General features: G+C 52.2%; 5 protein-coding genes, 1 long non-coding RNA gene and 4 other non-coding genes across 16 annotated transcripts; 1 reads left to right on the top strand and 9 right to left on the bottom strand.

The window, feature by feature from the left end:
* Positions 1 to 3: 3 nt before the first annotated feature.
* On the bottom strand, positions 4 to 3,577 carry MPDU1 (mannose-P-dolichol utilization defect 1). Of its 3 annotated transcripts, XM_006218780.4 has the most exons (7): positions 3,336 to 3,577; positions 2,125 to 2,190; positions 1,812 to 1,944; positions 1,388 to 1,473; positions 1,151 to 1,269; positions 877 to 987; positions 4 to 741 (listed from the first exon to the last, which is right to left on the bottom strand). In XM_006218780.4, the coding sequence occupies exons 1-7, from the start codon at positions 3,436 to 3,438 to the stop codon at positions 616 to 618; spliced, it is 744 nt and encodes a 247-aa protein (XP_006218842.1). In that variant the 5' UTR covers positions 3,439 to 3,577; the 3' UTR covers positions 4 to 615. The 3 variants fall into 3 exon arrangements, with proteins under 3 accessions (XP_006218842.1, XP_072796506.1, XP_072796507.1); XM_072940405.1 differs by lacking the exon at positions 1,151 to 1,269; XM_072940406.1 differs by lacking the exon at positions 1,151 to 1,269 and having other exon boundaries at positions 1,270 to 1,473.
* An 18-nt stretch (positions 3,578 to 3,595) lies between these two features.
* Positions 3,596 to 23,724, top strand: LOC107035013 (uncharacterized). Of its 3 annotated transcripts, XR_012060236.1 has the most exons (4): positions 3,596 to 3,819; positions 13,640 to 13,904; positions 19,021 to 19,097; positions 23,168 to 23,724. It is a non-coding gene; the product is annotated as an uncharacterized lncRNA (long non-coding RNA). The 3 variants fall into 3 exon arrangements; XR_004189076.2 differs by lacking the exon at positions 3,596 to 3,819 and having other exon boundaries at positions 13,038 to 13,904; XR_012060235.1 differs by lacking the exons at positions 3,596 to 3,819; positions 13,640 to 13,904 and adding an exon at positions 16,341 to 16,428.
* On the bottom strand, positions 5,275 to 7,474 carry CD68 (CD68 molecule). Its single transcript, XM_006218783.4, has 6 exons — positions 7,290 to 7,474; positions 6,767 to 7,206; positions 6,473 to 6,592; positions 6,267 to 6,339; positions 5,978 to 6,148; positions 5,275 to 5,684 (listed from the first exon to the last, which is right to left on the bottom strand). Exons 1-6 carry the CDS (start codon positions 7,336 to 7,338, stop codon positions 5,551 to 5,553), a joined length of 987 nt encoding a protein of 328 aa, XP_006218845.1. The 5' UTR covers positions 7,339 to 7,474; the 3' UTR covers positions 5,275 to 5,550.
* On the bottom strand, positions 7,929 to 14,041 carry EIF4A1 (eukaryotic translation initiation factor 4A1). The gene is made up of 11 exons (XM_006218784.3): positions 13,937 to 14,041; positions 12,520 to 12,568; positions 11,945 to 12,077; positions 11,406 to 11,545; positions 10,193 to 10,361; positions 9,744 to 9,853; positions 9,446 to 9,589; positions 9,220 to 9,357; positions 9,029 to 9,118; positions 8,704 to 8,783; positions 7,929 to 8,589 (listed from the first exon to the last, which is right to left on the bottom strand). Exons 1-11 carry the CDS (start codon positions 13,957 to 13,959, stop codon positions 8,445 to 8,447), a joined length of 1,221 nt encoding a protein of 406 aa, XP_006218846.1. The 5' UTR covers positions 13,960 to 14,041; the 3' UTR covers positions 7,929 to 8,444.
* LOC116279772 (small nucleolar RNA SNORA67) lies at positions 8,859 to 8,993 on the bottom strand. The gene has a single exon (XR_004189078.1). It is a non-coding gene; the product is annotated as a small nucleolar RNA SNORA67 (small nucleolar RNA).
* On the bottom strand, positions 9,939 to 10,078 carry LOC116279776 (small nucleolar RNA SNORD10). The gene has a single exon (XR_004189082.1). It is a non-coding gene; the product is annotated as a small nucleolar RNA SNORD10 (small nucleolar RNA).
* On the bottom strand, positions 10,971 to 11,115 carry LOC116279774 (small nucleolar RNA SNORA48). Its single transcript, XR_004189080.1, has one exon. It is a non-coding gene; the product is annotated as a small nucleolar RNA SNORA48 (small nucleolar RNA).
* On the bottom strand, positions 11,787 to 11,921 carry LOC116279773 (small nucleolar RNA SNORA48). Its single transcript, XR_004189079.1, has one exon. It is a non-coding gene; the product is annotated as a small nucleolar RNA SNORA48 (small nucleolar RNA).
* Positions 14,841 to 22,773, bottom strand: SENP3 (SUMO specific peptidase 3). The gene is made up of 11 exons (XM_031676217.2): positions 22,497 to 22,773; positions 20,961 to 21,686; positions 19,510 to 19,749; positions 19,301 to 19,412; positions 18,759 to 18,906; positions 18,582 to 18,629; positions 18,083 to 18,160; positions 16,266 to 16,403; positions 16,018 to 16,101; positions 15,841 to 15,891; positions 14,841 to 15,391 (listed from the first exon to the last, which is right to left on the bottom strand). The coding sequence occupies exons 2-11, from the start codon at positions 21,673 to 21,675 to the stop codon at positions 15,281 to 15,283; spliced, it is 1,725 nt and encodes a 574-aa protein (XP_031532077.2). The 5' UTR covers positions 21,676 to 21,686; positions 22,497 to 22,773; the 3' UTR covers positions 14,841 to 15,280.
* TNFSF13 (TNF superfamily member 13) lies at positions 23,707 to 26,942 on the bottom strand. 3 transcript variants are annotated; one of them, XM_072940402.1, is made up of 7 exons: positions 26,757 to 26,942; positions 25,654 to 25,883; positions 25,233 to 25,311; positions 25,033 to 25,080; positions 24,780 to 24,898; positions 24,455 to 24,593; positions 23,707 to 24,055 (listed from the first exon to the last, which is right to left on the bottom strand). In XM_072940402.1, the coding sequence occupies exons 2-7, from the start codon at positions 25,858 to 25,860 to the stop codon at positions 23,946 to 23,948; spliced, it is 702 nt and encodes a 233-aa protein (XP_072796503.1). In that variant the 5' UTR covers positions 25,861 to 25,883; positions 26,757 to 26,942; the 3' UTR covers positions 23,707 to 23,945. The 3 variants fall into 3 exon arrangements, with proteins under 3 accessions (XP_072796503.1, XP_031532079.1, XP_006218850.1); XM_031676219.2 differs by lacking the exon at positions 26,757 to 26,942 and adding an exon at positions 25,418 to 25,462 and having other exon boundaries at positions 25,654 to 26,741; XM_006218788.4 differs by lacking the exon at positions 26,757 to 26,942 and having other exon boundaries at positions 25,654 to 26,741.
* Between the last annotated feature and the right edge of the window lie 115 nt (positions 26,943 to 27,057).

A 27,057-nucleotide genomic window follows, 5' to 3' on the forward strand; every position in this document is an offset into this window, starting at 1 on the left:
CAGTTTTATATGATTAAACCATGTCTCTGAGTCTTTATTGTCCCATCTGTTCCTCTTCACTGCAGCAGGAACCAGCATGGTTTCCACTCCCTTCTGCCTGGACCTGCCAGAGCAGGAACCTCCTCACCCAACCCTGGGGCCCTGCCTGAGTCATTTTTCTGTCCCCCTCCCCCTGCCCCCGAACCCTACACCGGGGTCCAGGAGACAGTCTGGGTTGGGCTGGGGAAGGGAGGCAGCCACAAATGCCTAGTCCCTTCCACTGTCCAGGCTCTGTCCTCTAGGGCTAGAAGGGAAGTGGGGAGATGGGAGGACAGGGTAAGACTTTTGCCTGGAATAGTTAAGTAGCTATAAACTTCTACTAAAGGAAGAATCTCAGCCAAATGACTAAACAAGTCAATAGTAATACACCGGACAGCACACAATAGATGTCAAAATGTCAGCCTGAAAATCTCTACTCCTATCCTAAGGATTTGGGACAACCAAGCATTTCTACTAAAGTTGCAACTGCAGAAGGATGGGGAATGGTCACACCAACAGGCTGGTTAAGATGAGAAGGGCCCTGAGGTTGGGTGGGTGAATGAAACATGGAATGTACTTTCAGTAGCCAGCTGAACTTTACTGTTCCTTTTTCTTCCTGTGGGGAGCTTTTGCATTCCAGTAGTAGAGGAGCTGGGCAGCGATGAGGCCATTGCAGAGAGAAGAGACTATAAAAGTTCCAGCCATGAGGAGGTCTCCAGTTTCCTGGGTGAGACACAGCTAGGGTCACTCTTCAGCACAGCCAAAAGAGTTCCCGAGAAGGGGCAGCTTTTAAGCCCTCAGCTCAGGAGAGGTAAGATGAGGTTATAGTGCCCTCTAGAGGGAAGGAGGTGCACTCACCTGAATGGAGGTGAAGATTCGAGCCAGGGACCCTCCAAAGAGCAGAAAGACTGTGATTGCTGAGAGCTGGCCAGTGTGCCCGTTGCGATAGTTGGTGGCTGCCTGGAGCAACTAAGGGAGGAGTTAAAAGCCTTCATTCTGTGATCTGAACTCTTCCCATGTTCCCCTGATATTTCCACATTTCCCAGTCCAACAGTCCCACACTTTGGGTTTCTGCTCTGCCCCTCACCCAGTCCCCCCTCCCAACATCCTCTCCTTTGTTCCCAGCACCCACCCTTCCCACCACCACAGCAGGCACGTTGAAGGCCTGGAGGAGGGTGACTACAGCCACAGGTGTCAGTGGTGAAAGCAGCACCAGCAGGCCCAGGGCATAGCACACTAGGAAAGCGACACCTGGGGACAGGGAGACAAGAAGTCCTTATCAACTTCTGAGTCCTCTGGCTTCCCCAGGCCTGCGTTCCCAGCAGGGCTCTCAGGAGTGCAGCCAGCTCTTGGGGTAAATCCTCAGCACCTTTCATGGTTTGTCCTCTGTAGTGCAGGACCAGGAAGGCGATGGTGATTGTCTGGAGCATCAGGAACAAGGCTTCACCCCAAGAGCTGCGGAGTCAAGAGTTGGGAGGAAGAAAGGCAGGCCTGGAAAGAGGCAGGGAAAGCCTCCATAGCCCCGTCCATCTTGGGGACACAATTCTCTGATTACTTCCTGTCCTCCACAGCGCTAGTGGTTCCTTACCTCCTGCCTCCCAGCAGCCCCCACCTGACTGACTCAGGATTGGATTGTGGGCATTCTTGAAATGTTCACCTCTCATGATCACCATAGATGATGGCTAAAGTCTCAGAAGGGCTTAAGCTTTTCCTGCCCTTTTACCTCTCTCACCCTAACCCCCAACTAGAGTTGTAAGCATTTACCCTTGGAGATAAAAGGTGGGGCCCCTCACCTGAAGGGGAAGTTTCTGGTGATGCTGTAGACCATGGTCCCAGTCAATGCTACTAACTCTAGCACTATGGACTGGTAACTCAACCCTTCGGAACTCTTGGCTCTCAGGAGTTTAAACACTTGGGGCAGTTTTACTGGAGAAAGGAAGAGAAAGACACAGTTGAGCTGACATCCCTTGGGAACACAACACAACGGCTACAGAGTGGACTGGGGGGGCATATTAACCCCACTTTGGGTAAGGGACCCATTTAGTTTATGGTATCTTAGAATTCTACCCACCTCCCAACATGAGGGAAGGAAGATAAAATACATACCCAGAAGTGACCCAGCCACAATGCCCAGCCCCAGGCCTTTGCTGAGAAGAATCTTGAGGCAGGGAACTGATAAGACAAAAACGGATAAATAGAAAGGAGACCTCTGGAAGCCAGGCTAAAGTTTCCAGGAGGGAGCTCAAGCCTAAGGCCTGAAGTGCTCCTTAAGACCTTGACATGCCCTCAAAGGAAGCCCTGGGTTGTCTGGAGGTGGGTGAGAAGGCCTAGTTCTTCCTACTCTAAATCATACCACATTCATACAAGGCGACTTTCCCAAACAACTTTTACTATTCCTCTCCTCTGACCCAAACTTCCATCCCCTGCAGATCACATTAAATTCCTCCATCTGACTTCCAAGGCTTTCCGTCACTTCCCTGCATAGGGCTGAGCAATGCCCAAGAGTCCGCTGATTCTTTATTCCCTGCTTCCGAGCAACTAGGCAAGCTTCCCGACTCTTCTCTCTCCAAGGACAGGTCTCCTCTGTATCTTATTCTTGACCACTGTCCGTGGCCCAGACTCAAACACTTAACCCTACCCTTTCAGGGCTTTCTTTTATGCCCTGACCATCTGTATCTTCTATAGCCTTGAAGCTTGGCCCAGTGGGAGTGGGATTCTCATGGGTCAGGAATGCGGCTAAAATACTAAAACATGTTGTCCCTAGAGCATAGTGGGGGTACCATGAACTGACGAGGGCACAATGGGAAGACTTCCCAAACGGTCTGATGTCTGAGACAGGCTTTGCCGTGGTGTTGCCTCCAGATAATAAGAAAAAGACATGCCAATTAATTCCAGAATTAGTCCATGAGCAAACGTGGAGGCTGGAAGGAAAGCCACTGGAATGGCAGGAGCCTTTGGGGTGCTGCAGAAGGCCTGCGTTCATCAGAGGCTTTAAATCAAGTGTAACCTTGCTCCTGAACCTACCAAAGATTGGAAGGATCTGGTCAGATTTTAACTTTGTTTTGTAAAATTTGAGTCTTTTCGTCTTTCACTGTCGCTAAAGCAAAGAAACACTTCCACCTGGGCGACTCCCCCTCTAACCCAAATATGGCGTTCTCCCTCTACGGAGCCCGAGACACTTTCGCCCCTCTCAGAAGTAACTTCCGCCCGGTTCGGCGTGGCAGTAGTCTCCGCCATCACTTAGTCCGTACCGACGGCTCATTTACGGCCCGAGGGATCTCGAGTAGAACTTCGATCGGATGCCGAATAAGACTCACCGTGAAGCAAGTCCCACTGGACGAAAATTTGGTCGTAGCATTTCTCAGGTAAAAGAATCGGCACCAGCACCAGTTTGAGTAGCCCGTCTGCCTCAGCCGCCATATTGCAAAGCTAGCTTCCGCCCGTCCCTCAGCCCGCCATTGATTTACGGTGCGCATGCGCGCTCTGGGCACTCCGCCTCCTGTCTTCCCGCGACTAAGCAGGACCGCCCCCGGTCCCCGCTCTTTCTTACGCCGTCCCACCTTCGTTAGCGTAAAATAGGTCTCTTCCGGAGACGACAGTTTCTGGACACACCCTCCCTGCTGCTCGAATTTTAAAGCGTGCCAAAGTTGTACGCCTGCGCAGTGCCACCTTTCGCGCCTTTGTTTACGCTTCCGCTTCGGTACCGAGAGTTATCCTCCTGCCTTTCTCCGCTCCTCCTGCTCGGCGCCATCTTGTCTTCTTCCAGCTGACTTTACATTGTTCGAAGTTGAGAGAAGGAGCGTGAGTCTCCAAAATGGCGTTGGGTGGGGGCTCTCTAGCTTTCTATGTGCTGTACTCTCTGCGTCTCCAGAGGAAGCTTCGCCACGGGAGCGGGACAGTTTGATCTAGGCAGCCACCCCCATCGGCGCCTGTGTTGTGTGTCTCCCTCCTTAGGTTCGCCAAGTTCCTGGCGGATGGGTGCACCTGCAGCTGCTGGGCCGGGACAGTGAAACAGGAGAAGGGGAGGTGGGGAGGGCGAGTCCAGTTTCAGGGGGCGTCGACGGCCCCAGCCCTGGCAGCCTCTGAAACGCGAGCCCCCAGGCACCTCACCCCACTGGCCCGAGGGCACCACCTCTGGGCCAGGGTTGGCTTCTCAGCCTTATCTGACCACGTGCTGAGCCAGGACTTGGGCAAGGCGGCCGGGGCCCAGCAGCTCGTCTTGGGAAAGGGCACCTTGGACTACCGCGGGGAGGGATGCCCTCTGTCATCCGGCACTAGGACACCAAGTCTAGGTCATCTCGGTGGAGGTAGGCCGGCCATCATGCTCTGGTGGCCGGGTGCCTGCTGGGAGTACCACGCCCTTCGGTGACTCCTAATTGGCGAGGTCGTACGGGGTGTCTGCACGGCGGTGGTGTGGCTGCTGGATCCCTGCCACTTGCGGGCTCCCCTTAAAGGGGTGGGTCTCCAGATCCTGGTGGCCGCTTTCTGTAGCCTTACTAGGCTCCAGCAACTGGAAGGGCCCCTGGGGATTGCGTCATGGCCGACTGTAAGGGTGGGGGGCACTGGCACTGATTGGTCGTGCAGGGATTGGTCGTGCAGGCTGTTGTTGTTTGGGAGGTCCTTTTTGGAATCAACACAGGCAGCCCAGGGCGTGCCACCCGCCACCACTAGGTACACCACCAACCGGGACATCAGGGTTGGCTCGGCAGGTGGCCTAGGCTGGAGGCATGTTGTTCCCAGGAGCATAGAGGGTAATTGTACGTGGAGGTCAGAGTACCCACTGCTCCCATGTTTGATGAAAACCCTTTGCAGGTGAGATAGGAGCATCCCAGGTGTTGCAAGGGTTTAATCCGGGCTGTTTGCTAGCCCTGGACCTGGTGGGTAGGGCAGGGAATTCTTGTTGCTAAGGAGCCACTGCTGCTGCCTTTGGAAAGGAAGTGACACAGCTCCGACCTTCCCACCTACACTCATTGCTATGGCTGCCTGCTTCACCTGCATGTAATTGTATATAAAGATCAGGAAGAAGGCTGTCAGGATGAGTGACTCCACTGGATTGGAGGTGAGAGGGAGCTGGAGCAGCCAGGGGCCCCAACAGAAGAGAAGGAAGGGAGGTGAGGCCGATTTGACAGCTGCTGTGCCAGGCTTTGGAGAGTGGACCCATGAGGGCGTTGGGTCACACACAGTGGTATTTTCCTCCCTCCTCACCAGAGTTTCTGGCTCCCTGAGACTCAGCCATGGAAGGCACAGAAAGGCATGTGACAGGTAACTCGTGGCTTTTAATCTTGGGCAGGAAGGACAAAGAAGACCAAAAATAAAGACTTGAGCAGGTTTTACTATTCTGCCAATGGAAGGGAGATGTGGAAAGGGGAATCAGTCACGTTTAATAAACATCTCTCCGCTTATCCTTCCCGATTGCATTATCTCTACTTTTGTTCATCAAAAGACAGGGAAAGATGAAAATCTTGCCTCGGAGTCAGTTGAGTGGTGAGACATGAGGGCACCCCCTGGTGTCCTGGGTGTTGGGATGAATGCTCAGAGGGGCTGATAGGTGGGTGGGCGTCTCCGGACAATGCAGAATGTAACAAGCACCAGGATGAAGAGGCCGAGTAAGATCAGGCCGATGAGGAGAGGCAGCAAGATGGATTGGTCACTGGGACAAAAGAAACCTGGTGGAAAGACAGGGCAAGTAGGCATCACAATGGTGGTAGCTGAGATAAAGATGGGAAGGAGGAAGGAACGTGGGGGGCGTTGGGAAGTAGGGGCTCACCTAGATGACTCAGCAGGAGAGGAAAGGGGGAGAATGGGCAGTCCTGCAGAGGTGGGGAGGACAGTTGCCCTCACTGTGTGCCTAAGCTTGAGGTGGAGGAAATTTGAGGGTGCAAGAAGGGAGATTATAGGCCTGGGGTAGGTGGCTTTCGATGCAGTGGGAGAATTCTAGGAGGAATGGAACAGGTCTTACTTGGCCCAAAGGCCCCTGTGGGGGGCAGCTCAGCAGCTTGTAGCTTCAAGGAGAGCAGGTCAAGGTGGAAAGCTGGTGAAAGAATGATGCTTGCATTTCTGCAACTGAAGCTCCGGCCCAGGGGAGTTTGGAGATATTGAAGGGATGAATTCTGAACTGAGAATGTCCACTCTAATAAAAGAATGAGGAAGGTCAGTTCTATATCCATGACCCCGCCCTGCAGCTTAGGTTCCTTCAGGAGCCCAGACATCGAGTTAGTGCTAGTGATGAGAAAGGGGAGGTTACTTACGTGCTGCCTGGGGGAAGGACACATTGTACTCCACAGCCATATAGTTCAGGTAGACGATGCTCTGCAGTGGCTCCTGGGGAGGTGACCAGGAAGACTCAGGGCAGCAGGGGAGGGTGGCATCCAGGTTCTCAGAGTAAGGAATGCAGCAAGGGATTGATAGAGATAGGGCACTTGGAGGGTGAGAGTGAGGGATGAGAGTTAAGTACCTGCTTGAATCCAAAGCTGAGCTGTCCGTAGGGAAATGAGAGGAACAAATGGGAATGGGCCCCCTCACAGCCCCCCTGGGCCTTGGTTTTGTTGGGGTTCAGTACGGAGATGCCCCAGGCCTGCAGAAGTTAAAAGATGAAAGGGTCACAAGACCACAACTGTGCCATCATCCAGGGTTCCCAGTTCCCTTTGTCCTCACCCTGTTTGTCCCCTTCTCTACTCTTCTTCCCTTTTGAAACAGCAAAATGTCTCGTCCCCTTCCCCTTATGTCCTCCACTGTCTTTCAGCTTTACCTCTCCGCCACCCTGGGTCGGGTATAGAACTCGAATCTGAATCTGGGCTTGGAGCTGGACGCAGGGCTGGGAACCATTATTCCAAGTGTAGTTTCCTATCGCCTCCTTGGATCCTGGGCTAGGACTTGGAGAGGGTGGAGGTGGTCCTGGGTGGGGGGAACTGGTGGAAGACCCTGGGCTGGTGGCCGTGGCGTTGCTTGTTGGATGAACTGTGGTGTTTCCGTGACTGGTGGTGGTAGCAGGATTTTGAGTGGCTGTTGTAGACTTGTGGCTGGTGGTATCTATGGTTGTCGTTCTGTGAGTGGTGGTTCTGTGGCTGGTTGTCTTGTGGCTGGTTGTTCCAGTGCTTGCTGTGCTTTCTGTAGCTGTAGGTGTCACCGTGAAGGATGGCAGCAGAGTGGCCGATTTTTTATGAGGACAGTCATTCCCTGTCCCCTGGGCTTTCAGCAGAGGAAAGACTGGTTAGTAGCCCAGGGCCAGGCTCTTCCCCAGGGCTCCCTCCCCTTCTGTCCCTTCTCCTTACCTGCTAGTAGCCCCAGCAAGACCCCAGAGAAAAGCACAGCCAGCCTCATGTCAGAACAGCCTCCAGAGCCCAGCTAGGTTGTGTGTCAGTACCAGCTGCCTGCTCGGTCAGGGAACCCTGTCCCTCTGCCTTCGTTTGGAAAGAGGAATCTTTGACTTCCTGTAACCAAGATTACCCCGCACCCAGCCTGATTCAGGCACCTCAGCCCCAACCACCAAGCTTAGTCATTAAATTAGATGATTGGCCCTGGTATCAAGTGGGACTGTCAGCTCTCAGTGTCATGAGTTCCGGGATAGTTGACCCCTGGGGATTCTTGTCTACCTCAGCAAATCATGCTCAGTAGTTGTGACAAGTGGTTGCTGGCTCTGCAGCCCCTCCCTCAGAGAACAAGCTCAGTAGGATGTACAATTCTTTTTATTTCCACCCCCTTTCCTGTCCACTTCCTCTTTGCTGAGACATGTGAGGTACTTATGACAGTTCTTGCCCAACCTCTTACAGAAAGGTCACATTATCCAGTTAACATGACCATTTTCCCCTCAAGGAAGAAAAGCCCAAGAAAGGGTAAATTCTAGCTAAAAGCAGAGCTATACCCAGTAGCAGGTGGGAGGGAAGAGGGAAGAAATGAGAAGCCAAAGCAGGCAGTTTCCAAGTCATTTTATTCAGAATTTTATTTCCTGAATCAATAAATACTATACAAAACAATGTAAAAATGGCTACCATTTTCTCCCCCCTGCTCCCCCCACCTGGGGGTAATCCCCTGGGTTACCTAATTCAGGGGTTCTCCCTCCAGATTTGGTCCAGCAAATGAGGTGGAGTGTCATTGTAGTCCCTCTAGAACATTTTCAAAGGAATTCAGCTGGAGGTGGAGAGAGCCTCTGGGGCTTGGAGGTTGACTAGGTTAGGGAAATGAATTAGTGTTTCTGGGAAGAGACGGCGCCTGGGGCAAGAGCCTACCCCAAAGAAAAGGGTGTCTAAAATGTTCACGGTTCCTTCTTTTGCCTCAAAAAGTGACATTTATTCAAAGAAAAAAAAAAAGAAAAAAAATGACAAGATGTCCATCCCTTGGCTCCCTTCCTCCCTCCCCCCTCCTGCTGCTCCTCAGCCCCTCTTCAAGGGTTGATCCCTAGCTGGGGCTAGGTAGCAGAGTGGCCCCTTTCAGATGAGGTCAGCAACATTGAGGGGCATCTCCTCGATGGAGGTGTTGTAGAAGGTCTCGATGTCTCGAAGAGTCCTCTTATCTTCTTCTGTCACCATGTTAATGGCCACGCCCTTACGGCCGAAACGTCCACCACGACCGATCCTGGAAAACAAGGGCTCCTTGTAAGAAATAAGGGAAACGGGGAGAACCAGCAGTGTGAGCACAGGGAGGACTGCGCGTGAGGGGGCTGGGTCAGTAGTCCCGAGCTGCATTTACCTGTGGATGTAGTTTTCTCTGTTGGTGGGAAGGTCATAGTTGATGACTAATGAAACCTGCTGCACATCAATGCCTCTGGCCTGTGGTCAAAGACGACCAACTTCAGTGTATGAATTAAGAGAACACAGAAGACTTATCCAGCAAGACTTTAGCACACATGTAGGCAGCCAAAGGAAGGGAAAGAAAATCTCCTCCCCTGGAAACCTGAGGCATGCCAGATTTTATTCCAAGTTGCTACTTTCCTGAAGAGAGGCACTAGTAGGCCCCTTGGAGAGGGAATCACCTTGGATTCTCCCTAATCTTCTCCAAACTTGCCTCTACTCACCAGTAGGTCAGTGGTAATCAATACTCTACTAGAGCCAGAGCGGAACTCCCTCATGATTACATCTCGTTCTTTTTGGTCCATATCTCCGTGCTAGAACAGGAAATAGAAGGGTGTAACAGGTAGATACTTTGGCTTTAAGTAGGACCCTGACACATACACTCCACTGATAAAATAAGGTGGAGAAACCTCACCATGGCAGAGACAGTGAAGTCTCGAGCATGCATCTTTTCAGTGAGCCAATCGACCTTCCTTCGAGTGTTGATGAAGATGACTGCCTGGGTGATGGTCAGGGTTTCATACAAGTCACACAGTGTGTCCAGCTTCCACTCCTGGGGGTGGTGGAGGGGAGCAAAGAGATCAGTCAGGGGCTATAACCAACAACTTGCCACGAGGCCCGCCTCCTGCACTGGGCCCCACCTCTCGTTCGACGTTGATGTAAAATTGGCGGATACCCTCCAAGGTCAATTCTTCCTTCTTGACAAGAATTCGAATTGGGTCCCTCATGAACTTCTTGGTCACCTCAAGCACATCAGAAGGCATTGTAGCTGACAGCAAAACCACCTAGTGGGAAAAAAACAGCCTCAGGGGCAGGGGAAGCGCCAGAATTCTTTATGGTTTGGTGCCTGATAATGCTCTTCTGTTACCCCAGACACACCACAACCTATGTAAAGGCTGATCAGCCATACAAAAGCAAGTGTCCAAATATTCCTCTCACCTGGGTGTTGCTATTGAGCTTTTGGAATATGTCATAGATCTGGTCCTTGAACCCACGGCTTAACATTTCATCAGCTTCATCCAGTACAAACATCTTAATGTATTTGGGAGCTGCAAGGGAAAAAACCACCAACAGGTAATCATTAGGAAAATGTAAAATAAACTTTCCTCATAAAGAAAAGGGGGCAGCCGGTCTGCTCTCAGAATATAAAGACTGATCCTTTGCCTGGGACCCCCCCTTGCCAGGCCAAACAGCCCTGGGAAGTAGAACACTGCCTGGGCTGAGATGACAGGGGAGCCAGGCTCAGCTGACACGCATGGGGTTCATCACAGAGCAACTCTTTCTGAGGCTAAAGCTACCATCATTAGGAATGAAGTTGTGGCCACATTGAAAACTGGAAAAGCCCGCATAAGATGTGACCCAGAGAACTAGAAAATTTAGATACTCACACAAGTATCTCCGGTTAAGCATGTCGAACACGCGGCCTGGGGTACCCACGATAATATGAGGAGCTTCCATCTGCAGCTTCTGCACCTCAGCACGCACGTTGGTGCCCCCAATGCAGGCGTGACAGGAGGCACCCATGTAGTCTCCTAATGCCATAACTACCTTCTGTATCTGAACCAAAAAAAAAAAGTGCTCATATATTAGCTACAACTGCCAGGCCCCATTTTAAATGCTTACGTATTTATTTTGAACAACTCTTGAGACAAGCACTGTTGTTAAACTCGCTTTTCAGGCAAGAAACAGTTAAGTTAAACAATCCATTTAAGATCACACTGCTAAGTGGCAAAGTCTCAAAATTTGAACTGGTCTGGCTCATGAACAGATTCACAGTAACGGCCCTCTGAAATAATTTCAATATGGCTTTTTACCTTGTTAAACCTTACAGCTTTCTGAAAGCTAACTGTCCTATTTATTTCATCCTGCAGCAACCAGTTTTATATATGCAGTGACATCTATGACCTAAAGTGGTCCTGCCACAGAACTTATGCTAGAAGGCATATTTGCTGGTAAAGCACCTTCTAGACACAAGGGCCCTAGAACAGAGTTCTCCTGTAACTTCTTGCTTACATTACCTTTGTCCATAAGTCAGGAACAAAATGATGACATTTCCATGTAACACTAAAAGAACACCTTCCCTTGGCCTCAATAATCAACTTACGAGACTAGTGTTTCTGACCTTTTCACCTCCAAAGTCCAGGAAAACAGCCCAGCATTGGGATTTTATGTGCCCCAGGCATGAAACAGCTCTGGCCACCAACCCAGGCATCAAGCTAGGATGAACAAAGGGCTAGACATCTGCTTTGCCCCTGGCTGATATAAGAGCACCACCACCAATCCGGTGTCTCTTTGCCCATAGCCAGGGGGTTGTTTCATAAAGCAACCAAACTTGCCCAGCTAGCCAGGCCCCACCCAGCAGCCTTCCCATCTGACTCAGGAAATGGGTGGAGTGAGTGATGCTTATTGTGTTTGGATAGAAAAAGGCTTATAATTAAGAAATCTTAAGATGGAAGTCAACTGACTATAGATCATCTCTCTTCCCCACAGTTCATTTCTTCCAAAGTGGCAGTAGTTGGAGCACATAACGTCTGTTTTTTGGATTATGCTCATCGTTTTTAAATTAAGTTCTTCAGGGAAGAGGAAAGAAGCTAAACTCACCTGCTGAGCCAACTCTCTAGTGGGTGCCAGGACTAAGGCCTGGGTGGCCTTTAGATCCAATTCAATCTGTTGCAGAATTGATATGGCAAAAGTGGCAGTTTTCCCAGTCCCAGATTGGGCTTGAGCAATCACATCATAACCTGAAAAAACAAGGAAATTTGATATGGTTAAGAAGCACTCTTTGGAACAGTGGGACATTCAAAGGCCCTGCTCAACAAAGTCAACAAGCAACCGAGAGAGATTAAGTGCCAAGCATTAAGTGCTTCAGACTTTCTATCACAACATGGTACCCAGAGAACAGATCTTGAAGCCAGGTCAGGTTATTAACTCATTTGGTACAGCCGCACTAAAACACTACCTTATTGAAATTACACCAGCAATCCACGTATCCAGGGCATGAACCAGGCATGGGCACAAATCAAAAGCCAAGCTGGGATAAACAAGGGGTTGCTTTAGCCCTGGCTGATATAAGACAGGCACCACCAACCAGGTGCCACTCTACCCAGGTCAGGGACAGTCAAGAACTTGTTGGATCTTACCCTTGATACAAGGAAGAATGGCTCGCTGCTGGATAGCAGAGGGCTTCTCAAAACCATAAGCGTAGATGCCACGGAGGAGGGATTCTGAGAGGTTCATGTCGTCGAAGCTGTCAACAATCTCATTCCAGTTACTCTGTACGATGCAAAAAAAAGAGTAACAGAAATGAGGCTGTGCTCTTGCACTAAAACAAACAGGACCTTGTGCTTGCACAGAAACTTCACAGCCTACAACCTTTTCTCTCCAGGGAAGTCAGCTGGCTCTTTAATGGTCTGAAAAAAACACTCTAAGGGGTCAGTCCACTTGTAACAGTGAGGCAGATATAGCAGAAGGAAAGACAATCAACTTGAATGATGCCTTTTAAACATAATTTTTTTAAACTTTTACTCTATTTCTAAAAAGTCACTAAAGAAGTTAAGATTTCCTGTCTAACTATGTGATAGTTTAAGGAGTAAAGTTAAATCCTGGGTTCTGGCTTTAGTCACTGAAGCCACCACTACAAAAACCAGGGAACAATGCTAGTGGCACTGCCTTTTCCCAGAGATAAAGGATAAAGGTGGTAGGGGTCCAACCTCACCTCGATGACGCCTTCGGGTTCCATCCCATCGGGGCCATTGTCTCTGGATCTGTTGGTTTAAAGTATGGAGTATGTAGAAATCCTGACAGCTGGGCTCTTCCTACCAACAACCGGCTTTTCATGATACCATGAGCCTTCACTTCCTGATCCAACCCCCACGAGTTTCCAGAAGATAGTTATTTTACAACTGAGTCAGGTCTTTGCCCCATCCCGGGAGCGGCTCAAGCCACGCCGACCCCGACATGATGGGGTAACCCTCCTAGATGACCCTGAAGCTTGAAAGAGCGGCGCTGCGCTTAAGGGGCGCGGGGGTGGTGGTTGCGGCCGGACCCACGTGTCCTGGGCCTGGCTGCTCCAAGCCCCAGCGCGTGTACCTCCCACCACGGCCCCAGCGCGCCGGAAGTCCCGCCCTTCACCTCCCAGATGCCGGGGTAGGACATCCCCTTCCCCCCACGTCATTCCGCCCGCGCCCTCCCCCACTCCTTCCAGCCCATCTCCCCCCTCGCGGTGCCCGGATGTGGGAGGCCGCGGGCGGTGGCGGCCCCGCGCACAATGAGCCCCAGCCGAACTAGCAAAGGGGAGATTGCACAACACTTAAAGCGAAGCGGACTGGGGGAGGGGAACGCCTCAGGCCGCCATGTGCTCGCTCCCTCGACCACCCGGCGGCGTCCCCCCAACTCCGGGAAACAATCCACATCCCACCCGCTCCCGTCGCGAAATGGCGTCGCCCTCCCATACCTCAGGCCGCTCACCCCCGAAGGAAAGTGGACCTGCCCATCCGCAGTTTGCCAATTGCCCGGCTTGTGCGGCAAAATGGGCCCGCCCGCCCGGCGCCGGGTGGGATCCCGGTGCCTCACGCGGCCGCTCCTCGGGGTTAGGCTGGGTCCTGGCCGTCAAGAAAACCAGCACACTGAACGGCCGGTTTCTTTCCCCCCGACCCGTAGCTCCACGCGACCAAGCGACTGGATTTTAGGACCCAGGCACCCCCGCCTTCGGCGAGTGGTACCGTCAGAATCCTCCGGATCCCGAGCGCGCGAGCCTTCCCTCTCTCAATGAGGCAACCGGACAGGCGGCTCCGGGCAACGCACGGCCGAGACCACCTCTATCTTTTTTTCTCCAGGGCAGGTCACGACCTCGCCGCCCTACTCAGCGCCAGGGCTTCGCGCACCGCGTCGGTCGGGGCCACCTAACGACCCTCGCACTCTGGGCCCCGAAAGCCGGACTGTCCTCAGCCTCTACCTAGGCCCTGGCAGCAGCGTTGGCCGTGGACCCGCCCCTCACTCCCCGAGGACTGGTCCTCCCGGCTTGGTCTCCCCGCAGCCCTAGAGGACCTAGGGCAGCGGGCCTCAGCTACCCCCGTCGGGGCCCTCGGAAAGGGCGGCAGAGTAAGTAGCCCCCTCTTGCAAATGTTTCTTACCGAGAATCCTGACTCGCAGACATGATCCTTAGAAACTAGGGCGGAGTGCCCGCCTATCGACAACTTATAGAGCGCCCGACCCCGCCCCAGCCATTGCATTGGCTTGGCCGCCTCGGCCCCGCCCGCCGCCGCTCAGAGACTCGGCGTGACGTGAGTTCGCAGGCGCTCTGGCACGCAGCCACCATTGGGTAACTTGAACGCCTGTCAAGATGAGGACCAGCCCCGCTGCCTCATTGGCTAAAGGGCCCGCCTTTCTCGCCGGTACGGAAGTGACTTATAGGAGTCAGGCCTCGCGGCCTGGCAGCCATCTTGGGGCCCTGCACCCCTACACGTGCGGAGGCGAGAGTGCCCTAGTCACGTGGCCGAGCAGGCCCTATCACGCAAGGGGGGCGAGGCTTCAGCCTACAGGGATTTCCGGGCTCCCGAGACTACCACTTCTCTCCACCTCTGCTCCAGGTCTCCCCTGAACCCACTTTATTCTCTGTGGCAGTAATGATAAATCGGACGCCAACCCCGATGTGTTCCAAGTGTACAGGGATGTGGAATCGGGAGCCGTACCCTAGCAGCTGGGAGGGTTCCTCTGGTTGGAGGGCGGAGGAATGGAATAACTGACTTCCAGGATTAAGATCATGAATCCTGGCCCGTTCCTTAAGTGTCCCGTTTCCCCAACTTTAGCACCGCTCAAATTCTCTTATGTTTGAGGCTTACCGACTTTCCCGCCTTCCAGCCCCGACTCCCAAGACTGGGGGATACTTTTGGTTGAGGATATGGTGCTGGCACTATCTGAGCCACGATGGAAAGCTGGTCCCTGAAGTCTCGACCCATAAAAGGGTAGCTAACAGCACTGGCTGGAGGAAAGCCTAAGATATCCACTTGAGACCCCTTAAGGAAGACCACCACCATGTATCTCCAAAGGATCCTTTATTGACGAGAGCAGGACCGTGGCATTTATATATATATAGATATATATATATAAAAAAAAAAGTTTGAAGATATGGCAGGCAGTAATCCCTTTGCCCGCCCACCACCCCCAGCACAGATTTTCCTGCCCGCCCCCCGGCCCTACACACGGAAGGGAGATGACTGCCCCACCCAGGCCACAAGGCCATACTCCCCTGCAGACAGAGGGAAAACGGGGATTTTCCATGGCCACCCCCTGAACATAAGAAATAACAAGTATTCTCTCAAAGGAAAAAAAAAATTAAAACATTTAAATATGAAAAACCAAAGGGAATTGGGTGGGAAGAGGCAAGAGAGGAAAGGAACTGGAGTTTCTTGGGAAAGAAGGGTCTCCCATGTCCCCCTGCCCATTAATGAATGGGCTTGAGGCCTGGGATACGAGGCTCACACAGTGAGTTTGCAGTGACACAGCTCCTTGTAGATCTGTCGACGAAGTTTGGGCATGTCCTGCTGGGTGAAGCTGAATGGCTGAGACAGGGCCAGGTGCTTGCAATACTGGGTGTTAACAAAGCAGGCCATAAGAACCACCTACCGAGCATCCCCCCAAGTCAGGACCCGTGCTACACATTTCATATGATACACATTTCCCTGAATCTTTCCAAGAATATTCTCATTTCACAAACAGGAAGCCAAAGTCCCGTAGATTGGGGCTCAAAAAAAAAGGACCTGACTATAAAGCCAAAATTCCTATTTAGTATATGCAATAGCTAGTGTTAACAGAGAAAACTTTGCACTGGGGATCAGGAGGCAGCTACATCAGGGCCAGAGACCAGGGACCACAGACCCAGTCCCAAAGTAGTATGGGGAAGCCAAGAGAGGACCAATGAAATCAGGGTTTCTGCATTAACGCATAACATTACTCCTGCTCCACTAGTGGCCGTGAGGGATGCAGACCAGCTTCCCGCCTCCCTCGCAACCTTCTAACCCAACTGATACCTGCTTACCTGCAACACAAAGGCGCCACAGTCACTGTCATTATTCTGCCTTGCCACATTCTAGAGAATGAAAAGGTAGGTAGGTAGGCCCTTCATCTGGAGACCTTAGGGTATGACTTCAGCTTCTAACTCCTATCACTTCCTGTCCCCCACCCCTCACTCCATAACCCTCCTCTTGAAACTTACCATTTTGAAGTAACCTTTCCAGCCCTGGTGGAAATCCAGCCGGTCTTTCTTCACTGCCTCTGCCTGTAGATACTTGGCAATATGCTGTGTAGGTGGAGACAAGGAGGAAGTGATGCCCTACTGAACCCAGGGTGTGGTGGTCAAGGCACCAAGCCCAGGCTGCTTCTCTAAGACCCCAAACCCACCCTTCTGCCTGAAATGCCTTGCCACTGGATCTCCCCGCCACATTCTGCTCTTCCCTTTCAAACCTTAGGGCAGCGGCGGTTTAGGGTGCGCTGCGAGTCAAAATAGGTGATGGTGCGCCGCCTCACATCAACAGAGATGAGGGACCAGTGCACCTCCAGGTGGATAGGGATTAGCAGTAGCTCCTTATTGAAGATGTCCACCTAAGGAGACAGTGCCGGAGGTCAGGTAAGACGGCACAAAATTCCTGCCTGTTGCCAGGAGGGTTCTAAAGAGGAATGGAGGAGCAGGCAAGGAGCCAACTGGGAGAACTCAAGGCCCAGTCACTAGACTTTGAGACAAGGCTCAACATCTGGATGTCTGGATTCCTAGGATAAGGGAGGAAGACAGGAAATGGAGGTAGTGCCAGAACAAGCAAGTGCTTAGTAGCTAAGAACCCAGGCTCAGGATCCTGGAGCCAGACTCTAAGGGTTCAAACCCAGCTCTTCCATTTAATAGCTTATGACCACAGGCAAATTATTTAAGAACTCTCTGTACCTCAGTTCCCTTTTCTGTGAAAGGATGAAAATAACAGTACCTACCCTCACCTGTTTGTTACGAAGATTAAACTAGTTAATATCTATGATACACTAAGAACAATGTGTGGCACCTAGAAAATGCTCAATCAGTTAATGCTCACAACAATCCTGTGAGGAAATTCACACGTCAACCATGAGGAAGCTGGCTTGGAAAAGTAAAGTGACTTGCCCAAGGTCGTGGAAGAAATGGCAGAGGTTGGATTTAAACAAAGGCATATAAAGGCCCAGTTCTTTCCACTGCATGTCACCCCACCTCTACCAGGAGAAGAAGGCCTGCCAGGTTCCTGAGGGTGTAAAGTTAAACTCTTGAACCTGGGGACAGGAATTAAGAAAAGCTGGAGCCAACCGTCCCACCTCATTGTAATTTCCTGGCCTTTGAATGGGAGAACAGGTAAACTAATTAGAGGGGAAAAGAACTCTTTTTTTCCCCTCACCAAACCTGCTCCCCCCCTAATTATTTTCCCCAGTAACTTAGGCCAAAACTCTAAGCATCATCCTTGATTCCTGTCGTTTCTTCATTTCTCATGTCCAGTCTGTCAGAAAGTCCTGTCGGTTCTACTTGCAAAATTTATCCGAGATTAAACTACTTCTATTTCTACCTTTACCACTCTGGTCCATGTTTCTCACCTGGACTTCTGTGCTATGCTGGTCGATCTGCCTGCTTCCACTCTTGCCCCCTTTCAACCTATCACTGAACAGGAGTTTAACACAGTCTGCTTAAAACTCTTCAATGGCTTCTCAAAACACAGATTAAGACCCACTCTCCTCAGCCTACCCTCCACGCCTCACACGATCTGCTCTCTGACAAAAACTCTGTATCATTTTCCCTTTGCTCACTCTGCTCCAGCCACATAGGCACTCACATGGGCCTTCTGTTCCTCAAATGTTCTTTCTCGCTCTGTGTCCCACAGACTTGCTGTTCCCTCTACTGAGTATACTCTTGCACCAGATCTGCACGTGGTTGGCTTCTCATCATTCAAATCTCAGTAAGAGAGGCCTTCCCAGACCACCCAATGTAAAGTCCCTGCTTCCCAGGCTACTACATTACTGTTTTAATTTGTTCACACCACTTATCAGTAACAGAAATTTAACTTGCTTATTTATTCTCACCCCATAAAGGCAAGAAGTTTTCCTTATTTAATACTGTATCCTTAGTACCCAGAATAGCACCTGGCACACAGAAGACAATTACTAAATATTTGAGAGACTGCATGAACAGGGTTGGGGAAAGGGCTCACAGGAAACAAAACTCTAATTCTTTAGAGGGAAAGTGATACACAAGTAGATGTAAATTCATAACTCACGTTTTTGGTCCACCTTTTCACCCCATCATAACCCTTGGTACGGAGTTTATCGTAGAAGAAACTGTTGAAGAAATGTACCTGTGCCAATGACACAAAAGAGCTGGATAGAATTAAAAGACCGCAGGCCCTCCTGCTAAATGTCCTCTCCCCAGCCCACTCCACTTCATTATGACCCTAAGAACTGCTTTCAGCAAACTCCAGTTGTTTTCAACTCACTGAGGGTAAAAACACAAAATTGTTTTTGATCTTATCTTATAGCTTCCCACCCCAATTTGTCGGGTTAGCCATAGGAGAAAAACACCGAAGACTAGAGGAAAGGAACAGAACTGATAAATTTAGGACCAAGATTACAGATTTGAATTTAACAAATTACCTTCTACCACCTCTCCCCAGAAACAAAAACTCTCTTTATATAAAATGGAAGAGATGAAAGGGACTGATTAAGCTGCTTAGAACTGCAGAAATTCTTCCACGGACTGGAGCATCTGGTTAGGCCTACCTTTTCAGGGACTGTGTCCATGACCAGGTCTCCATACATGTTCATCACCTGGGGAGAAGACAGAAGGCAACTTGCCATGGAGGTTGGGGCATGGGTACAGGGCTCTCCCATGCAGAGGGCCCTACACACCCTGCTCCCTGAATCCCCTCTTGGGTCTGTTTCTCCACATCTCCTTACCTGGTCATTGAGCCAGTTCTGTCCATACAAGGTCCCCAAGTCGTCCATGGTCAGCACATGCCGCTTATAGGTGACTCGGAAGCCCCTCACCATGGCATTGCCTGGCATCCGCTGGTATGACTGGATCAGCTGCAGCACCAGGCCCTTCCTGGGTAGGCCAAGGGTGGAGTCACACAAGAGATGAGGGGGCTAAGGCACACAGAAGTACCTTCTACTGCCCAGAATAAGAACCTAAACTAACCTTTTTTTTTTTTTTTTTCAGGTTTGGGGAGGTGTTGTGTGTCCTTCTGAGAAACTACTAAAGCCCAACTCCCCAGTAAGACGCACATGAATACTCAGGTACACGTAGTATTTCAGGGTCCCAGTAATGACCCTCCCAGTTGGCTTACAGGGGCTTACACCTTGTCTGCAGAGTCCTCCCCTTCAGTCCTAGCTTTCTCCTTCTCCCCAACTACATCCCTATGGGAGAAAAGGCAGCAGCGTTCTCACCCCATCTCCCAGGTCCCAGCCCTCTTCTAATGATCATCTCTCTCATGCCTTACCTGGAAGGTGTAGAGAACTCCTGCTGGAAAATGTCCTCCAATTTCTCTACTACCTCATCAGTGCTAAGGGGGATAAGGCTGCCGTAAGTTTGAAGGAATTCATCCAAGATGCCTGAGTGGAGGAGGGAGAGAAGAGTGGGGTAAGGCCTCCAGACTCTGATCTAGGAGTTGGCTGAAGGAAAGAGACTAGATCCTCTAGGGTTCCTTACTCTGCACACAGGTGACATGCTCCTCCCGCAGGGGGCTGTGCTGGCCAGCTTTCTCCCCAGGCCGCTCTGCTTCCTCTGTAGTGCCCAAATCTGAGCCCTGAAAAAGCTCCTGGGCCACATGGTCCCCGATGCTGCACACATTGCTGATGAGGATGCTGGCATCAGGGGGTGCCAGACTCCGCTCCCCTTCTGGCCCAGGTGGTCCCCCAAAGCCATTGGGCAGAGTACAAGAGAGAAGGCCTGTAGGGCAGGGGAAACAGGATGAAAGCAAGAAACTGTCTCAGATCAAAGGACAATGGGAAGGTTAAATGATGAACACAAATTATAAGACCACAAGAAGGATGAATTAAAACAGAAATCTACTGATATAATCTCTAAGGAATGGATACCCTAAAGCATAAGATGAGCATGCCCAAGAGGTTATAAAGGACAGAGAGGAAGAGTCACTACAGGCATACCTCAGAGATATTGTGGATTTGTTTCCAGACCATTACAATAAAGTGACTATTGTAATAAATCAAATCACAAGTTTTTCAGTTTTCCAGTGCAAAAAAACCTTACATTTATACTATACTGTAGTCTATTAAGTGTGCAATAAGCATTATGTCTAAAAAAATCAACGTGTATACACTAATTTAAAAAGGCTTTGTTGCTAAAAATGCTAACCATCATCTGAGCCGTCAGTGAGTTGTAGCCTTTGAAATACTGCAAGAATTATCAAAATGTGACACAAACGTGAACTGAGCAAATACTGCTGGGAAAATGGCACTGACAGACTTGCGCTACTCAGTGTTGCCACAAACCTTCAATTTGTAAAAAATGCAATGTATTCAAAGCACAGTAAAGTGAAGTGCAATAAAACGAGGTATGCCTGTACTCATAAACAGGAGGAAAGCAAGAAAAGACTAGGATTCAGAGAGAAATAAATTTCAGAGATATCTGTCACCACTAGTACCTAGCATAGTCCTTGCACACAGCAAAGGCTTGATAAATAGTCAAATAATTACTTAAAGACATAGAGAGCCTGAAGTTGTTTTGTTGGGATTCTCCAAAAAAGAAATACTCTGAGTGAGAGTGTCACACACACTACTCAGACCCCATCCCACCACTGTAAGAATGGCACCCTCTGGAGATGTACCTACAGAGGCCCTTATCCTGAGAGGCCAGGTGAAGAGGGATTTCAAGTGGACAAGATTGTCTGACTTTTCTAAACCATGACTCCCTTTCTCATCTACACATATGACAGCTACTTAGGGATTCTGTATCCCAGCCTTGACTCTCTCCCCAGACTTAGCTCCTGCTCAAAGTGGGACTTAAAACCTTTCACAGCTATTCTGGACCCCCTCACTCTGCCATCCTACTTTCCTTAGATCTAGTTCTCCACAGCAAGAGGTTCCTGGTCCCCCCAGGATCTAGCCCTCCCCAGCCCCTCTGCCCCATTTCCATCTTACCCGAGTCAGGGTCCAAAGGAGACTTTGGAGTCCACCTTAATCCATCTTCCTCCATGGGGGGCCCAGAGGGCACTGGTGGAGACCCTCTCACCCCATCCTCAGCCATGAGAGCACCTAGCAGACCCAGCCGGGGTGGAGGTGGTCCCCGGGGGGAGTCAAAACGACAGCAGGGAGAGGGCACCTGTGGGGTCGCACCCCCTTCCTGGGGTGAAAGATGGTTCTTGGGGTGTGCGAGGCTCCGCCGCCGGCCCCGGTGGCGCCCCCAAAGCTTCCAGTGGAATGTCAGCGAGGTGCTTTTTGAGTAGAGCAGCATCTGGAAGGCTCTCATAGCTCTGCGACGGCGCTGTGAACAGGTTTTCCGATGAGTAGGACGGGGAGGGCGAGGCCGCTGGGGGGTTCCCAGCTGACCCCATCTGGGGGGCAGCCTCCAGGCTGCCACTTCCTCTTCCTCATCTTCATCTTCGTCCTCCTCTTCTTCTTCCTCCTCTTCACTAGCTGAGGCATCAAAAGAAGGCCGGGGGACAGGGAGGCGTCTGGCTGGCATTGTGGTCCCTGACCCAGGATCTGGCCCAAACCCTCCACCTGATTTGAGTCGGGGTTTGGGGGGTGGGGGCCAACGAAGACGCTCCCGCCTGGGACTTGAGTAAGCTGGGGTTATGCCGGGTCCAGGAGGCTCAGGCCCCCAAGACCCGGTCCCTTGTATAGTCTCTTTCATCTTCCAGTAGCCTGTAAAACAAAGGTCAGGGTGTCAGAATTCAAACATCCAATACCCCAGATCCTGCTCTTCCTCAGCATGCCTCTTCTGCAGTCAGATGCAAATAAACTGAGGAAAACCCAAAAAACTCCTAACTACAGATCTTCCCAGTTAACACAGTCCACAAGATGCCTTCTACTGTCTGTGCCACCATCTCTCTCCTGCCTGGATAGAAGCAAGGGAGAATGGTTAAGTAACAGGCCTCTGGGCTCTTATTTCTCAGATCCCTAGGTCAAATCCAGTATTTTCAGGCTGTACTTCTCTATTTAAATATCACCAGGATGTCCTAGTTGAGAGACTAATAAAGGAGATGGCTCAGTACGGGAATCCTGACACGGTACAGAGATACTTGACTTCCACAGGGAAACCGTGGTCTAAAGTGGGAAGAGTTCTCTATGACCCTGGAATGAATGGAGGGGTGTGAGCATGCTCAGGTCGTCTCAAGAGGGAATGGTGATACCAGGGCTATGGCTCAGGTACTAGAATCTAACGAAAAGGGAAGGATTTTAAAGGAAACTACAAGAGAACTGAACTGGCACTTAGGCAGTCGAATCAAGGCGCTGGGACAGAACTGAGCCGAGCCAGGCTGGCCCAGCCCCCTCTCCTGCTCCGTCCCCGGGGACCAGAATGCGTCCCAACACCGGTATGGTCCTATAGGTTCGGGGGGCTCGGCGTGCAAGGGCTTTAAGAAGCCCCTTCGAGGGCCTCGTGGGCCCCGGTTGGGTGGGAATGAGGTCCAGAAATGGGAGAGGCTGCGGCAGAGCTGGGGGGGGCGTCCTCACCGGGAGCGGGGAAGCCGGGCGGACAGGCCCGAGGGCGGGCGTCTCTGGCCTCAGGCTTCCCGGCTCATCTCTCCGGCGACGGCAGCGGCCCCGCCACTCCTGCTGTCTTCAGGCGCAGCCGTCTCAATTCAGGATTCCAACTCCTCTGGGCCGCGCGCCGCGCCGCCGAGCCGCCCCGCCGCAGCTGCCGCTTGCTCTGCTTCAGCTTCCACCTCCACCACCTCCCCCTCCTCCTCCTTCCCCTCCCGCGAGCCCCAGGCCCACCGGCGGTGGCGGCGCACAATTAGTACGTCACACCCGGCGAACAGCGCCGGCGCGGCCACCACGCGCCTATTCCCGCCTACCCGAGAACTTAGACGCCAAAGGACCGTCCCGCCCACGAGACTCACGCAGGGCTGCGCCTGCGCACACCCTCTCGACCGGAGCCGCGCGGGGCGGCCCCGCCACTCGCTCTTTTGCGCCTGCGTGCCTCGTGCCGCTCTCCTGCGCCCCGCCCCCGCGCTGTGTAGCCCTGCCTTCCACGCGCTGGCAGCAACACGTTGCTCAGTGAGGCGCGTCAGATGAGGGCCGGGAGGGCGGGGAAATCCCAGTACGGGCTGAGGAGCCGAGGCAAAGCAGTGGGAGAAATGGATCCGAGCTTTATTTATTCTCCTTTATTTTTTTATCTTTAGGCAGGTTTTGCACAGAAAGGAGAATTCAGGGAGACAGGACCAGCACCAGGGCGTACGATTCATCCAAGGCTCCTCGGCGACCGGTCCCAGCACAGACAGGTTTAGAGTGGCCTGCCACGCCAGGGCAATGGAGAGCAGGAAAGGCAACGCTGAGACCCGAGGAGTAATAATGTGGATCCGAGGGGACCGTCATTGCCAGGCACCCTCTGCAGACGGGCACATAATAGTTGCACCGCTGGAGTTAGTGATGGAAACTGGAGCACAGTTGATGGAGAGAGGGAAATGAGTATGAGGCTTCTTGTGGGGTGAAGAGGTAGAGGGTACCTGGAGAGAGGTTTGGCATAGGGAACCAGGAGTTTTCCTGAGTGGAGGGAGGCTTCCTGGACTTCTGCTAACACACAGGATGATTGTCTCAAACTGCCGCTAGATGGTGGTGCTGTTCTGGAAGCATTCCAGTGGGACCCAGCTAGTCTAGACAATGCCTGGCATCACCACCCCCCAGCTCCCTCAAGAATTTGGGGCTGGATGGAGAATAAAAGCAAGGTTTTAAAAATCTCTTTAATATCCATGAATTCAGAGTCCTGGGGGTGAAGGTGGAGGTGGAAAGAGAAAAGGGAGGAAGGGAGAGTCATGAGCTGTCAAAGCCTGGATTCCTGTCAAACCCAAAAGAGGCCTCTGTTCCTGCGTATTCCCTGTCCTTTGTCAAGTCAGCTCTTGGCTGTCTATAAAACGTACCCACCCTGGTCTTCCAAGCTCAGAACCATCTTTTGCAACACAATCACAGTTTCACAACCCCCAGGAAGGTTCCATGTGGAGAAAGGCTAAGCTTCGCCCTTGCCCGAGGGATTACAACACTCAGAATATCTCCTTGGTGTAAATGGAAGACACCTGAGAAAGGAGAGAATATGTAAGCTCAGTAAAGCACAGCCTTGCAGATACTCTGATGTTTCACCTTCCCATCTCCAGCTCAGCTTTTTTTTTTTTTTTTTTGGTGGGGTGGGGAGGTAATTAGGCTCATTTATTTATTTATTTAACGGAGGTACTGGGGATTGAACTCGGGACTTTGTGCATGCTAAGCATGCACTCTACCACTGAGCTATACCCCCCCCCCTCAGTTTAGCCTTTGTGATGCTTCCTGTAAGGAAAAAGGTATTCTGTCCTTCATTCCTCAGATCTGCCTCTACACCCAGCCTTCCAACCCCTGGTACAGCTCCCCAGGCACTGCCCCCAGGCCAGAGCTCTCCCGCTCTCCTCACATCCACAGTCCACTGCGCACACATCTCTCACCTGCGCTGTAGCAGCTATTGTAGGCCCAGTCGGGGTTGGAGGGCATACTTCGTATACATCGGAATAGAGTCTCCTGCCTTCCCTGGCCCTCCCGAGATACCACCTGACCCATGGTGAAAGTCACATCGTGAAACAGGACCTGGAAGGGAAGGGAGGAGATGCTGAAGAAAACGGATGGCCTGGCTCAGTTCTAGGAGCCAAGGAATGAAGGAGCCCTCTAAATCTGGTATGAGTAGCGGTTGGAAACCCTCAGTCCGGGGACATAAGGCTTTGGGAGAACAGGCCTCCAGGCCCTCAGGTGAGGCTCAGGGGTGTTTGGGGTTACCTGGCTGTACAGCAGATAAACTCCAGCATCCCAGACTCGAACAACATATCCTTGGGCCTCCAGGCCTCTCCCACGCGTGAGAGCTGGCTGCCACATCACCTTTGTCACATCAGAGTCCTCTGGAGGTGAGGAGTGTGGGATGAGGATTTCTGGGACACTTTCACCTCTAAGATTCCCTCGGGCCCAGGTGCCGGCCCCACAATTCCTAGATCTTGCTCCTCCCCCAAAAGCCATGATTTAAAATAATGCTCACCCTTGGAGGTGATGTTAATGGGAACAAGATGCAGAACTGAGTGCCTCTCTGAGGAGAGAAGGAAGAAATCTTAGCAGTGCCCACCTACCCCCGTTGCCCTGTTGTCAGCCCCCCACCCTCAGCCCTGACTCAGGGTCGGGGTCTCCACATCCCAGGCTGCTTGATCACCTCCCACCCCTGCTGCACCCCGGAGGCCTCACTCTTCTGTTTACGGGTGAGCACTGCTCTCCTTCTCCGGAATCTCTCCCCATTCTCCCGGGCTTCCAGGCCATCAGGGCTCTGCTTGTGGAAAGAGGGTCAGGGTTAGGCTCAAATGCAAGGGTCACAGACAGCCTTTATCCCAGCCCTCCCTCTGCCCCAGAAATGCCTCACATCTCTCCTGCACCTTTTCCCAGCAACCTGAGTCTTGGTGCTGGCTGTCCTCCAGGATCTGTTAGGTACGAGAAGCATTAATCTTTAACAATTTCCTTTCCTGGAATGGTTGCTCCCTTGACCTCCAAACCCGGGACCCTCTCTTGCACCCATTCAAAACTCTGCAAACCAGGCAGCTGGAACCAAGAGGCCTGGAGACCGCCCTGGCACCCATCCTTCTCTCCCAGACGCCATTCTCCCCTCACTCACCTGCTCCCGGAGTCTCAGCCATGGATACCCTTCCCTCTCCTCGGAAGGCCCTCCGGTCCTCTGCAGCCGGGTCACCTCTCTCCTTAGGGTTTGTAGCTCTGTTTGTTGGGTCAGCAGAACCATGGCACAAGCCACAGCCCCCAGAGCCGCCCCCCAACTCAACCAGAGGGCAACTGAGACTGCCGGCTCTCGGACCTGGCACCCCATGTCTCCTGGGGGCCCTTTGGGGGCTAGCGAGGAAGGAGATGAGGCTGGCATGAGCTGAGGACCCTGCCAACAGCTGTGGCCTGAGGAGTGGGGTGGCAAGGAGGTGACCGGGAGGGTGGGGGTGCAGGCTGGTGCAGAAGGGAAGAAGGGCGTTACGCAAGGGAGAAGTAAAAAGGAACTTGAGAATAAAAAGGAGGGAGGCGGAAAGCAAGCTCAGGGCACTGTTGGTGTTCCTGGCACTCCGCTGTGGGGCCAGTGACGTCCTGAGACCCGTCACCGTCCTCCAGCCTCAGGAGAATTTGCTATCAGTCTCTCTAGGAAGGACGGGGCTGCCAGTGACACCCAGGAGGAGCGGCCAGAGCGCAGGAACCCCGGGGCGGCCCCAGGAGTGGGGGAGGGAAGGTTGGCTGGCTCTGGGGCATCGTGCCAGGAGCCAGGATGGAGGGACAAGCTGGACAGTGTTGAGGGTCAGGGGGTGAGAGTGGAAGACCCTCTGGCTCAGGCACAGGCAAGCTCTCTGGGGAAGTTGGCTCGGAGTGACCAAAGGTGGGAAAGGAGGGGAGGGGGTCGGTGGGGAGGAGAACCAGGGTCAAGGAAGCAAGAAACTGGCTGAGTTCTGGGGTTAAGGCCAGGCCGGGTGTGTTGGAATAAGGCCTGCACTACTCCCTGTGCTGAACTTGGCAAGCGAGACTTCCTGTTTCCCGAGAAGAGCTCTTACATAAGGCTCTGGACAAAGAGAGAAAGATCCCCGAGCACCCTGCTGCTGTAGGATTCCTCCCCTGAACCCAGGGGCCCAGGTTCCCGGCTTCCTGGGCCCTGGCTTCCTGCTTGCTGACCCTGGGCCCCGCTCCCGGCCTGCTCCCACCCCACATCCCAGCCAGGGCTTGTACCAGCACCTGCTGAATGTCCGAGGCTGCCAAGAGGAAGGGCCCCTGCTCCTCCCAGCCAGGGATTCCCCGTGGGATGAGGCCCGCCTCCTAGGTAAATGAGGCTGCCTCTGCTGGACCTTGGGCAGAGGACTGATTTTTTTTCCTGGCAGTTTGCCTTTTGACTCTGCTCGTGCTTCGGGGCTGGAGGCAGGTAGGTCCCCACTGTCGAGCCTAGACGTCGCCCTGGAGTTCCAGGAGTCCTGCACCCCAATCCCCAATGCCCCGATCCCCTTCCCATAGCCCCCAGCTATCCTGAGGATGTCCCCTA

This window comes from Vicugna pacos, chromosome 16 (assembly GCF_048564905.1).
Source record: "Vicugna pacos chromosome 16, VicPac4, whole genome shotgun sequence".
NCBI lineage: Eukaryota > Metazoa > Chordata > Mammalia > Artiodactyla > Camelidae > Vicugna > Vicugna pacos.